The sequence below is a fragment of the Corvus kubaryi genome, unplaced genomic scaffold (genome assembly GCF_017639235.1).
Source record: "Corvus kubaryi isolate FWS band 111438036 unplaced genomic scaffold, C.kubaryi_AGA036_p1.0 split3-131, whole genome shotgun sequence".
Classification (NCBI taxonomy): Eukaryota; Metazoa; Chordata; class Aves; order Passeriformes; family Corvidae; genus Corvus; species Corvus kubaryi.
The window spans coordinates 6,673,469-6,686,372 of record NW_024582083.1 but is presented as its reverse complement, the minus strand read 5'-3'; the positions used below and the strand labels follow the sequence as shown (position 1 = coordinate 6,686,372).

The 12,904-nt window shown below is 38.8% G+C and overlaps 1 protein-coding gene across 32 annotated transcripts in view; it reads right to left on the bottom strand.

Annotated features, from left to right (window-relative positions):
• Positions 1–12,904, bottom strand: part of TENM3 (teneurin transmembrane protein 3) — a 1,314,113-nt gene that overhangs the window by 188,133 nt on the left and 1,113,076 nt on the right. Inside the window, exon 1 of one of the 32 annotated variants that reach the window (XM_042015031.1) lies at positions 11,284–11,527. The exons of 30 other annotated variants lie outside the window; for them this stretch is intronic. In XM_042015031.1, coding sequence (XP_041870965.1) covers positions 11,284–11,338 — 55 coding nt within the window. In that variant the 5' untranslated portion in view covers positions 11,339–11,527. Of the gene's footprint in view, positions 1–11,283; positions 11,528–12,904 lie in introns of those variants that run through there. One more of the 32 variants, XM_042015040.1, reaches the window with a different exon arrangement.

The following is a 12,904-nucleotide window of genomic DNA, read 5'->3' as shown; positions in this document are numbered from 1 at the left end:
CATCAAACTTACATAACCAGCAGTGAAGTCTTGAAGGGCCTGAAGGTAACACCACTGAAATGGATATTTTTGTTAGTTCCTTGTTGCTTCATTTTCAAAAGCCCTTCCCTTCCTGCAGCACTTTCAAGTTTTGTTTCTTGTTAGGGCTTTTTCCTGCTACATTAAATGTAACTCCTTAACAAAGGAATTTTGGGGAGGGGAGGAATTAGAGAATTACCAGAAAATTATGGACTGTTATCTCAGACAGTACCACTTCCACAAGCAACGGGACATTTACTGGACATTGATGTCTCATTACATCTAGCATGTAATTTATTTCTCTGCTGGAAGAGAACTTATCAGTTTTGCCCATGTGGAGAAAATGTTTCTACTTTAGAAACAAATAGACCACCACAGGCAAGAAGCTGGAAAGCTTAAATGAAAACCCACTGCATGATCACTGAAGTCAGCTTGCTGCTACCAAAGCCGCTACAGCAGCAGTGTTGAAATGGGCCAGAAGTAGCATTTTGGGGCCAGATTTTTGACAAAGCCTAATCTCATTGAGGAATTATTTCCAAAACCAAGAACAATAAAAATTATAGCGTACTGAGAACTGAGAGAAAGCTGGCCTCTTTATTTAGGTGTCTCTGGAAATTCAGCATGAAATAAAAAACCCACAAAGTTCCTTATTTTTGCCCGAATATACAAGCAATAATGTATTAGCTGATGAGAAAATCTTTTCGGAGTGCTGCAAAGTTGCATATTCTTCATCACTCTTCCACTGTAAGAAATTATTGCTATCTGAAATAGAATATATTTTGACTAGTTATATAAACCCTTTATTTGAAAGCTTTTAATTTTTTAACATTTTATCTGTGTTTACACTTAGCAGGACTGGACAAGTGCTCTAGTAATATGTACAATTCAAACCCATAAATTTTAAATAGGGTTATCCATTCAAGTTCAAAAGAATACAGACTTAACAGTTCTTAAAAAAATATACAAGCCACTCACATTAGCTTAGGTAGGTCAGAAAATGCTGAATGGAGGTAAAAAAATACCTTTGGCCTCAGACTAAACACAGAAAATTTCAGTCCAAAAGTGCTTTTCATAAAGTTAGGAGCTAATGAACAAAAGGGGGTTCTAATAAAGTTTCATGAAATACTAGCTATAAAATCCAGCAGTAATACCATAATCTTTATTTCTTTGCCAACTTGACCACTTCAGAATAGTAAAAACTGAAGTAAAGTAAACCACACCAGTTACTATGAAGAGATTTTATCTCAAAGAAAATAGAAAAGCCCAAAAGATTGGGCCAAAATACATATAAGAGAAATTCCAACATAGAGAAAATACTTGTTTACGCCTGACTGGAGCCAAGGGTAACAAACCCTCTTTACCAAGCTGCTTCCAGAATCCTTGGGCCGTGGTCCAGGGACAGGGGACACACCAGCTGGGCCATCCATATCTGCCAGCAGGCAGAGGTTATCCATCTCTTTGAAAAGGGATGAAAAGAAATTGTTGTCTGAGTGCTTTGCAAACTCTGAAACAACTGCTCGTCAGCTAAACAGTTGGATTGCCAGTAGAAGCTGTACAAGTCTCTGAGTTCCTGAAAAATTATTAATGTTGAAGTAGTCTATTTTCAAGATGCCTCGCTCAGTACCAGTAAAAGCTGCCAGATAAAAACCAGTTACTACACAGAAAGCATTTAGAGGAATTGGTCTGGAAGCCCTGTCCTGTAAAACTAAAATTCCCCATATACTTTATGACGTGCTTTCTAAGACTATCCACTCCCTCCCATCAACCTTCATGAATCTCTACTGCCAAAACATCTACCAAAGTACTTTCTGATAAGAAAAGACATTAACAAATTTCTTACTTGACTAAGCTTTTTTCCCCTCTGAAAAAGACACTTTGTAACAGGTTCTTGGCCAAGATTACATTTGTATTCACACAATGCCTCTGTTATAAAAAGATGTAATGCCCCTGCAAAAGCCAACTAAGGGCTTGACTTGGTCTGCATTCATATCAATACAAAATAACTAATTTTATATGATGCTTGACAATGCAGCACTACATAAGGAAGAGATTACGCAGGAACACTTAAAAGATGCTCATTCTGAAAGGATCAGACCTTATAAAATGCAATTTATAAGCATGGAGAAAAAAGAAACCCAGAATTGAAATCAGGTTTACCCACATTTCATTAATTTTGTCCTTTGGCATGTTAATGCCTAACACACATGCAGTGTTCTGATGCAGTTGTTTTTACTACACAGAACTTGAATTAGCCTCCTACACTTAAAATGTCATGGTTTCTACATGAAGAGATAAAGATAAAGGAATAGTCATAGCTCTCTTGCTCAGGTATCTGAGATGCCTTTTTTTGGTGTTTTCTTTGTATTTGTTATTTATCTTTGAGGTACAGTAGTGGTCCAAATACTCATTCATTATATGTTTTCTGAGGCAGTTACCATTCATTACATGTTTCTGAAACAGTCACAGCCTGCAAAGTCAATTCTTGGTCAGAATCTTTACATGCACAAGCAGAAAACAAATAACAGGATACTTCAAAGTCAGATCCTGTGACTAAAGGAGGCTGTTAATCAATGCAGTTTAATATAAAGCCCTCTGCCACACTGATGTTAAGATTATGTGTGCTGAGGTGAGCAGGCAGTGATATTAAGAACCATACACAAATTTCTTCTGAATAAAAATGATGCATCAGCCCATAACATTCATCAGCCTATATAAACTCTCAGGAATCCAACTTTCACTGCAAGTGTCTTTTTGGATCTATTTATTTCAGAAGATGTGGTATGAACGACAGCATAATAAGTTTTACTGTGTTTTAGGCATAAATTACTCATACATCCTTCCATTTGAAAGAAAAAATCCTAACATGCAATACGATATGTTACTACAGCTGCTCCATGGGAATAACAACATATCCATTTGGAAGGAAGATGCATTTATGAAAATGCCTGATTAGCAGAAAAAGCAGAAAACAATTCATTATAAACAATAATACACAAGTGCTTTATTTGACGTTTTTATGGTTACAGTCTCTTTTCATGGACTCTATTGGATTAAAATGCATTCAGCTCTTCCCCTCCCACCCCCAGCTCAAAATAGTCTTCATTGATGTTATCCATAAAAACAAAACAAAAAACCAGCCTTTGAAGGAGGGGCTGTCATGCAAGTTGAATGTAAAGTTACTGGACAGAGTGCACCAAATTATCTTCTTACTGCAGGCATCTCCTACCAGGTTCCCAGTCTGAGGGCAGAAATGCATGTTCTCTCTCCCGTTTGCTTTGCGAAATACTTTATTTTTATCTTGCATGCCTCCTATCCCCTGCAAAGGTTATGAACTGAAAGCTGCAAAGCCGGCAGGCAACGAACCCCTGAGAACTGCACAATATATGTGAAGTCAAGGCAGTGCCACCTACATCTGTGACCTCCTAGAGACAAGGCTTCCCAATGTCTTGGCCTTCCCTTTTACAACCAAGGCAATCTCTGCCTCTACCTTCTTCCCTCTTACCTTTCCTTAGTCTTTTATTTAGTTAATGCACACTCTTTTTATTTTAACTCACATCACAATTAAAAAGCTTCAGACACCTTTTCTGTTAAATATTCATTAATTTAGTCCACTAAAATTCCACTAAAAAATCATCAAGACAAGAACACGTTGGTGTGTTGATTGTAGCACTAGTTAATGAGTTATGCCATTTAATGTAAACCACTAGTATACTAAAATAAACTTAGAAATTAATTACAGCACTTTGGGACATGGAGTAACATAAAGACACAGGTAATACTGGTAATGTCATTGCTTACTTTTCATGAAAGCAAACTCAAGACATATTTTAAAAACAACGGTCTAAGTAGAGACAGTTGGGCAGTTCTTATGGACTGTCCCACAAACACTCACCAACACAAACTGCAGACTCTTCAACACAAGAAGGCACCCAGAACTACCTTTATTCCCACCTACTACTGAAGGGGCATCTCAGATGGTATCTCCAACTTTTGGGCCGTGTAAGGGAGACAAACTGGCAGAGACAGCAGCTAACCAGAGAAAAGACACTTGAATGTTTTGCTTGATTCAGGCCAGAGGATTAAGTCTGGGTCTCCTACCTTCCAGGCGAGTGCCCCAGCTAATGAGCCTGCAGCTAATAGCAGAGCAACTTGTTCTCCCTCTTTTTTTTTCATTAAAATCTCTGAAGAACTGTGTTTAGTTCCTCATCAAGACAAATGCCAAGCCTGCTAAATTTTTCATGACACTGAATTCTTGTTCTCCTGCCAGCCCTAGTTATGTGTGAACATTTCAGACTCCCTCAGGCATTTATTTTACTACAGAGTCCTGAAATACTTAAGTCTATTAAGACCTAAAATAAACATGCAAAAAGGAGGAATCTGCTAGTTGTTCCTCCAGCCTACATTTTAATGAGACAGTGCCTACACCAGTGAAATTCAGAAATTATTCTCAGTGTCACCAGTGAAATGATGGTACATTTGGCAACAAACCCATCAAGCCATGTCAGCTACCACAGTAGGGTTCAGCTCCACACCACAGCAGGAACAGCACTGTCTGCAGGCTGTAAAGATCCAGCCAAGTAGGGTGGATCCAGAAAAGCTGGATATACTAAACCCACACACAATGACTGTTCTGCATGTGCATTACCTCTGGGTTTGTGCCCAACGCAATCCCTGCCTGCTCCCTTGCTGCCAAGAAAGAGGACAGCTGGAAGCAGACTACGACTGAAGAATAAATTCACACAACTTGGCCTTGATTACCCTCCTCACCAAAAGCCTTTCTGGAGCAGGAAGCGTGCTGGCTGTGAGCTAGGCTGGCCTGTTGCTGTGCACTGAAGAAGTGGGAGCTTGAGGAAAGGAGACCAATCATCAAAAAACTTCAGCCAGGCCTTGAAGGGCAGCAGACAACTGACTGAATTAACCACTGGGCTGCAAATCTTCCTATCACAGGCTATGAGCTGTGCCTCCCTAAAGTCCCTGAAAGAATACTCAGAACAAATTCCCTTCATAAATTATCTGGATTTTAAGTTACCTGCTGAAATCATTTTATGGTCACTCCCAGCTTATCTGTGCATTCTGTAGCTGCTCTCTCCATAGGAGGTCTGAAAATAGACCAAGCTTTGTTGTTTATCTTGAGGTCTCTTATTCCCTACAGAAACTACAACAGCACTTCCACACACAATGAGTCATTATTACTGCTACAGTCATTGGTATTACATACTTAGAAAGGAAGTACAAATGGCCAATTTGTGGCCAGAAAATATCAAGCTGGGTACCAGATCTGAAGATCAACATTGTTGTCTTAGAGAAATTCCATGCAGGTGTGAAAAAGTATGTATGGGTATATACAGTCTTATGCTGGACATGCTATGTACAAAGAAGGCAATGTTAGTACTAAATCAGCTGTCATGAGTTGCTGGGATGCACAAATCTACAGCTCATGCCTGTCCCTGGCACATCCTCAGAAATCTCCCAAAGACCAGACCATCTTGTACATAATGCCTCATCATCCATACTTAAACTTCCACTTTTCTGTTGATTTTTTTTTTTTATAAAGTACTTTGTGTCTTTTTCCATATCTATTTTGTTTGAAGCAAACTTTAAAAATCCTCATTAAACTCTTGTTTCTCTCCTACACTTTTTCAGATTATTTTTATATAGGTGTTAGTCCTTAGGAGACCAATGCTCAAGATCCCTGTAATGAACTAAATTTAACATGGGTGTAATATGTCTCTGTAATCCTGGCAGGTGATTTGGCCTGAAAGTACAACCTAAGATGAAAGGCCTCAAAGTTTTTTTTCCATTCAGACCTGTGAGGGTTTTTTTTTTCCTCAATACAAAATCTGACAGCAGGATCTGGCCAACATCCAAGCAAATCGGAGTGCTGATATCCAACTTGTTCCTTGCCCTGTTTCTGATACTCCCAAGATACCTTGCCAAAGAGATCTTTCAGAAGGCAAAAATGGAGGATTTCTCTAGACATTATGAATACAGTGGGGAGAGATGTGGGGAAGTCTTCCTGAAGCCTGCAATCCTGTAAAGTGCATGTACTTATCATTAAAAAAAAGTAGGGTTGGACTAGAACTTGGCAATTCTTTTACACTGTATTTCCTTGTGCTAGTGAGGAATTATGATGGTACTTCAGTTTTCTGGTCTGTCCACAGTAATTTACAAAAGTGAAAGAAGGGTAACAGAATCACTATCAAGCAGTTCTATGTAACTCCTATATACACAGTTCTCAGTTCTACAGGTAAATTTTCATTTAATCTTCGCATGCTGTTTAAATTAAATGCCCATCATATTAGTTCCATGTATTATTTGTAATTCATTTTACCTCATTACCTAGTGATTTTTGTCCCATTTTTTTCTCTCTTCACCTCACCTACTTTCACCTTGACAAAAAGAGAACATGCCAATACAAAAACTGTTTCTTCCTATAATTGTCAGAGTCTTTAAGCATAACTGGAAAAATGCTGTAATCCCAGTTACAATGGTACTCTTTTCTCATTCCTCCAACACGAGCATAATGGGAGTATCAGCTTGAGTGGTGTGTCTGTGATGAATCAGACCTCATGCCCCTGAACAGCCATGGCAGAAGAAAAAGGGAATCAGTCATTTCTCCCACTGAGGACAGACAGGATGTGAAACACAGAGCAGAGTGAAGTTGGAGGATCACAGCTGCCAGTTTTCCCATCACATGGGACTCTGTAAAGGACCACAAAGCCCATTTCCATAAGATAAAAACACAGGAACAATCTCTTGCTCTGCCTCCACGGACTGAGTGCAGCTTTCCTCAGCAGAGCTTTGCAGTAAAATTATGGCTATGCTTCCACAGATACATGAGAAGCTTTACTGCTCTTTGCTCCAAGAAGCAAAAGAACCTGCTGTCAAGGATTTCACCTGCAGTATTCTTCTGCCTTGCAGAGTGAGAACCCCACTTAAGAGAGTTAAAAGAGCTCAGAAACTTGATGAATTCGAAATTTAAGCCTACTGTGACTAAAACCCACTTCCAAATCCCTAAAATCTGAATATGTAAGACAAACACTGACACAGCTTTGTCCAAAGAAATGGTAGGTTGTGACCCCAAAAGTATGCTTCAGTCATCTTTTTTTTATTCAGCTTTGAATGGGAGCTGTGTAATGAGGAATGTCAAATGAATATTCCCCCAAAATGAAATATGACAAAAGCTTCACTCAGAAACAACACATGGTGCTGTCACACATTTATTATCCATGAGCTAAAATTTGTCTAATGTAATTTAAGATTGATAATTACTGATAGAGGCCACATGTGTTTTTAATAAAAAGAAATTGCCAAATTAAAAATGCTGCTTCCTTTCTAGAGGACCATGGTTTTCAAATAACATCTCAGATTTATATAACTGAAGTAACAACTCTATAAATTTTCAGGATTTAAAAAATCTTATTCTCTGTAAATGAAATCTCGCCCTTTCTTCAACTGTTTGCATTATTCTCTCAAACACCAGTATGGAAAATGAAAATATACAAAACCAACGTAAAACATAATAGTACGTTACTTGCAAATAGTAGCAGAAGACTTGAATTTTTTAATCCAGATTTTAACAACTGATCTGGTTTTAATTTATTATTAAAATTATTATTATTATGTTATTAGGAACAAGGAACTCTGTTATGGTGGGTGTTACAGAAGTATGGGGGAAAAAAACCCCAATTTTTTCTGTGAATGAAGTAACAAATGGCTGGCACAGCATTCACCTGAGAGTGCAAACTGAAAAGGGAGAAGAGCTGAATTACTAATGATCATCCCTCTCCACAGTGCCTTGCTGCTTGAGGTCTCCAATGTGGCTAATGTGCTGCCAAATTCTAATACAGGTTCCAAAGATGCTCCAGGGGAACGGCAACCTGCAAATGTGACATCTATGCGCCAGTGAAGTTAATAGAAACTATAATAGCAAAAAGATATAAGTGGGCCCTAAGTGGGGTCTAAGAAGAATCAAATTTCAGTTTTCATTAAGTGAAGTCTTACAAAATTAACCCAATTCTTTGAATAGCTCAAACAAACATGTGAAACCAGTGATCCAGTCAATCAATTTCAAAAAAGCTTTTAACAAGTACTTCACCAAAGGCTTTTAAAGAAACTAAGCACCCATGGCAAAACAGAGGTCTCTGCACAGCAACATGACTGGTTAAAAGACATAACCAGAAATTAGGGGTAAATGGTCAAACCTACATAGTGGAGGAAGCCTAGCAGTGGAATACCACAGGGATCTGCTCCTTTTCCCATACCTGTAATTGACCTGGAAAGGTAGCTGAGCACTGAAGCAACCAAGTTTGCAGATGATACCAATTTATTCATGGCAGCAAGGATGAGGGCAAGTGGTGAAGAATCTCAGGACCTTATGAAATTGAGTGACTAGACAATAGAATGGTAAATTAAATTCAGTGTGGATAAGTGTAGAGTGATGCACATGGGAAAATATAACCTTAACTTCACATGTACAGTGATGGGCTCTGAGCTGAACATTATCGCTCAGGAGTGAGACCTTGAGGTTACAATAAATAGTGCCATCAAAATGTCAGCTCAGTGCTCAGCTGCCAAAAGAAAGCAGCCCAAATATTAGGTATTGTTCGGAGCTGAACAGGAAGCAAAGCAGAGAACACAATTATGCCACTTTGTAATGTCCCTCAGTTCATACACTGTCTCTTCTTCCAGTGATATGTTCTGGGGACATGCTTAATCACTGAGTATTTTGTGTTTACTTTTACAAAGATTGGAGCAAAACAAAAAGCAGCTTAGAACAGAAGAGTGACCTGTAATTAGGGGGAAAAAGACAGCAGTTTTAACACCATTTGCATCTCAGATGCACAAGAGTTCTCTGAGACTGTATCCAAAATTCAAGGAGACAGTGTCTTCTACATACTTGCTGATAAACCATTCAAAAACAGACGTTGATGAATTACACACATACAACCAATGAGCTCTATTATAAGGCATTACTATACATCAAAAGCTTAGCTATTGCAAGCTTTACCCAGTACTTGAAATCCCTGGGAAAGGCCAAGTTTGAAGATTTGCCTTTAATACAGCAGTATACAGCCAGCTAAAAATCATTTTCCCATGTCATCTTGAAGCAACAAGGTTTTAAGCCTTAAGGGTAAGTACAAGTGCCCACAAATGGGTAAGTAAAAACAATTTAAAGCAAAAATCTTCAAAGTCTTGTATTACCCTCTGCTCTCTTTTCCTCATTTTCTACCCTATCAGATAGCCTGCTCAAGATGCTGCTGGAACCAGTCTTTTGGTGCTTGACAGCAGAAAAACACTTTTACCTACTGAGGTTCTGTAACAGGGAACAACTAAATTAAGTCTAGGCCTTCAAATTTCTAGCTAATCTCTACACAGGTCTGCTACAACATCTATTTCTTGCTTTTATGAGAAAGGGTTTGTCTGTATGCTAATAGACTGATATTACTTGTATCTTTGTCTAATTTCACAAGCCATGAGAATGTTCTGGTTTTCATTTGGATTGCTACACATCAGACACAAATTCTGTCTATCAGTAGTGGCTACCTGTAGTGTACCCTCTATTTACTTGCATAAAATACTGTGTACTTCACATATTCCCACTCTTGCGTATAAGAGAAATTATACTATCACCACAATTTATAATCAACCTTTACAGTAGCTTTGCCTATCATGTAATAGAATAAATACAGAAAGAGAGAGAATACATTGGAAGAAAAACCAGAATTGTGAGAGTTAGTTATTCCTTAATTTTAAACTCATAAATGTATCAAATATGAACATGAGTATTTTTCAACAAGAAATACAACTATGCAGGGTATTTAATTAGTTTAAACTGTTAGCTTAGAGTTGCTGCAGATGAACTAATAACACATTTAAAACAGACTAAGCTGCAAAATTATTTTTTGCCTTTGTTTTAGCCCTACATTTCATTAAAAATCCCTTAGTAATTATTTCCATTCAAATGCTACAGCGTTACACTATGAAATAAAGATTTTTTTTATTCTTTTCCTACAGCTGTAATTTTCTACTGTTGAAGCAATTGAAGTTTCTTTTTCAAAGACACTTTTCAATTTATGCTGTCCAAGCATGTTTTAAAGACACATCATGAAGGACACTCAGCAGGATGCGCTCTGGAAATATAAGTTATGTCAGCTAACAAAAAATCTTCTAAAGGAATAAAAAGTATGATTTTAATTAAAGTAGAATGAAGAAAGCAATAAATATTAGCTGGTAGCAATGCAGTAAAAATTTCAGTCACTAAAAGTAAATGAGAGTCAATCAAACTTGTTACAGAAATGCCCTCAGTATTCTCAAGACAAGACATAGAATTGGTGAAGCTGTGACAGGATGTCAACTGAACACAAGGCAGGCACATGAACTCACTAACTCAAGCTCTGTGTCCATCTAGCAGATGAGACAACATTTCAGTAAGACTACAGTTACTTTAGTTAACTGAAGAAAACCAAAATCTGGCAACCAACACTTTTTTCTCTCTCTATTCCACTGCCCACTACAAATTAAGTTATTATCTGTCTCTTGAAGTGAGAGAAGAGACGTTAATTAATCACAGAAATCCTTGGATCACTAGATAAATCATTCTGTTGACCCCATGTTGTTTTCAAAGGGCAAGGCTAAGTTGCTGCAGCTACAGCTGTTGCCTGTGAGCAGTGGCAGTAGCACTGGGCAGCTACAAATCACCATCAGAACAGGTGAGCTGCAAAACAGCAGCCAGCCCTTTAAAAGTCCTAAAGCACCCTGAAACTTTAATTCTGTCATGCAGTTAGAAAACACAGAATAAATTAAGTTTTCAGAAAGCCATTCTAACAGATTTCCTCATTACAGGTCTAATTACAAGCTATCTTTATAATGTACACCTGACAACATTGTGAAAAGCACTTTGCTTTAAAGGTCAGCAGAACTAAAAGAACAATTTTGCTATTTATAGTAACAGGTGAACTTTTCTTATTTGGCTGCTTAAGCAGCCAACCCTTGAGTTTAATGTAATTAGGGAGGGGATATTCAATTTACAGTATCCACAAGTAATGATAATTACACTGGTTCAAAAAAGCTGTTGGTAAGCATAAGAAACCTTTGTAATTACATCCCGCTTCCAAAATTACTTGAGCACTGTGAACTTGAAGCATTTCAGCAAATGAAGGCCAAGGCACATAAAGGAGAGCTACGGCGCTTTAAAAGCTGCACTGTTTAACATAATGAGCCGCCCGACCGGAGGGAGATCGCAGAACGCGCTCCATAACTCACCCCGACAGCCCGCGCCATCTCCTTCCTGCTCACAAACATCCATTAAGAAAAACATGAGCCGGCTCCCTCACTGCCTCCTTCCCATCCTTCGCCAGCATTGCTCAGCTCCCCTCGCAGAGCGGCCTCGGGAGCCAGCCCACGGAACTGTGCTGGGCTCCGGGAGCCTGTCTCGGGCTCCGGCTGCCGATCCTGCCACGCTCGGGAGAGCGCTGGCGCTGTGAGCAAGGAAACGTCGCCGTGTCACCCCCGCCGCCAGCCCCGCGCGTGCAGCAGATTAGCTCGGTCAGCAATCCGCCAGGACAAGGTGAAAAATAAACAACCACGTTCACAGCAGCTGCGACGATCGCTCTCCGGAAAATTATTCAGGCATTATGAGGGAGATGGTATTAAACGCTGCCACTTGCAGCTTTACGGCTCTCTGCGTATTCGCATCAGCCTGGGATGAGCACTTAAGGAGTATCATCAGAGAGCTTGCCCAGCTGAGCATCTTCCATTATGTTTTTGTCTTAAAAGGAGATAGCAGGAACCTCTCTGCCTGACAGGCAAAAGGCTTGTCATAATTCATTAATAACACAGCCTTGCTCAGGTTTCCTTCAATGAAATCAAGCAGGCATCCTATGAAGAAAACGCTGAGTGAACAACAGCTTCTCCAGACACAATGCAATAAACTTGCCAGTACTTGGCACCATTTAGTGTCTGAGACAAGGATGACCAACACTATTCGACAAGACCTGTCAGAGTCCCTTAAGGCTCCTAGTGAAGAAACTCAAAAATCCAAACAGTAATTCCGCAGCAGGATGTGATTCACTGCTTGGAAGCAAAAACTTCACGTTTTAGCTGCAGAGACAAATGTACCAGTCTGCTTTTGCTATGCTCAGGGTAAAGCTGGCAATTTACTCTGAGGAACTGTTTGCACCCAAAGGAAAAAAAGGTAGAAGAGGTGTGGTAAAAAGCAACAACTACAGTATCAGATAACTGCAAAAATTAACAGTACTATCACAAGTCTTTCATCATATAGAAAATACGGGGGAAGTTTTCTGCAAGGAAAGGAAACAAGCTTAAGCTGTCAAGATAAAGTCATTAGGATGGAATCCAAGTAGAGAAGACAGAAAATTACTCTCTTTTTTCCTTTGTCTAGTATGCATCCATTCATACAGCACTAAAACGCACCTGTTAAATTTAATTGAGTCTTACGTACTTCCTCCCTCAGAGATCAGTGCCATCATGAAAAAAATGAAGAAAGGTACTCTTACTTGTATTTGATCTACTAGCTTTTCATACTCTCACATTGCTTCACATGACAAAATAATCTAGTAATACAGTAAGTACATGCCATCCTGGAGTACAGCATTTATTATGATCCAAGTTTAAACAGCCTTCAGCATAAAAACTAGTACTACAAATTTTATATTTACTATGACAGGGTTTCTGGGGTTGAATTTGATTTTTAAAAAATGCTTTATCATCATGCAACAGAAGCAGTCCAAACATATAAAAAATAATTTTGTACAATTAGAAAAAGCAAAGAATGTACTGACAATGGTTAATTAATGATTTTAGAATATCTGTGTCACAAAATCATCTTTTTTGCAATAAAGTAGGCTCAGGTAATTTGCAAACA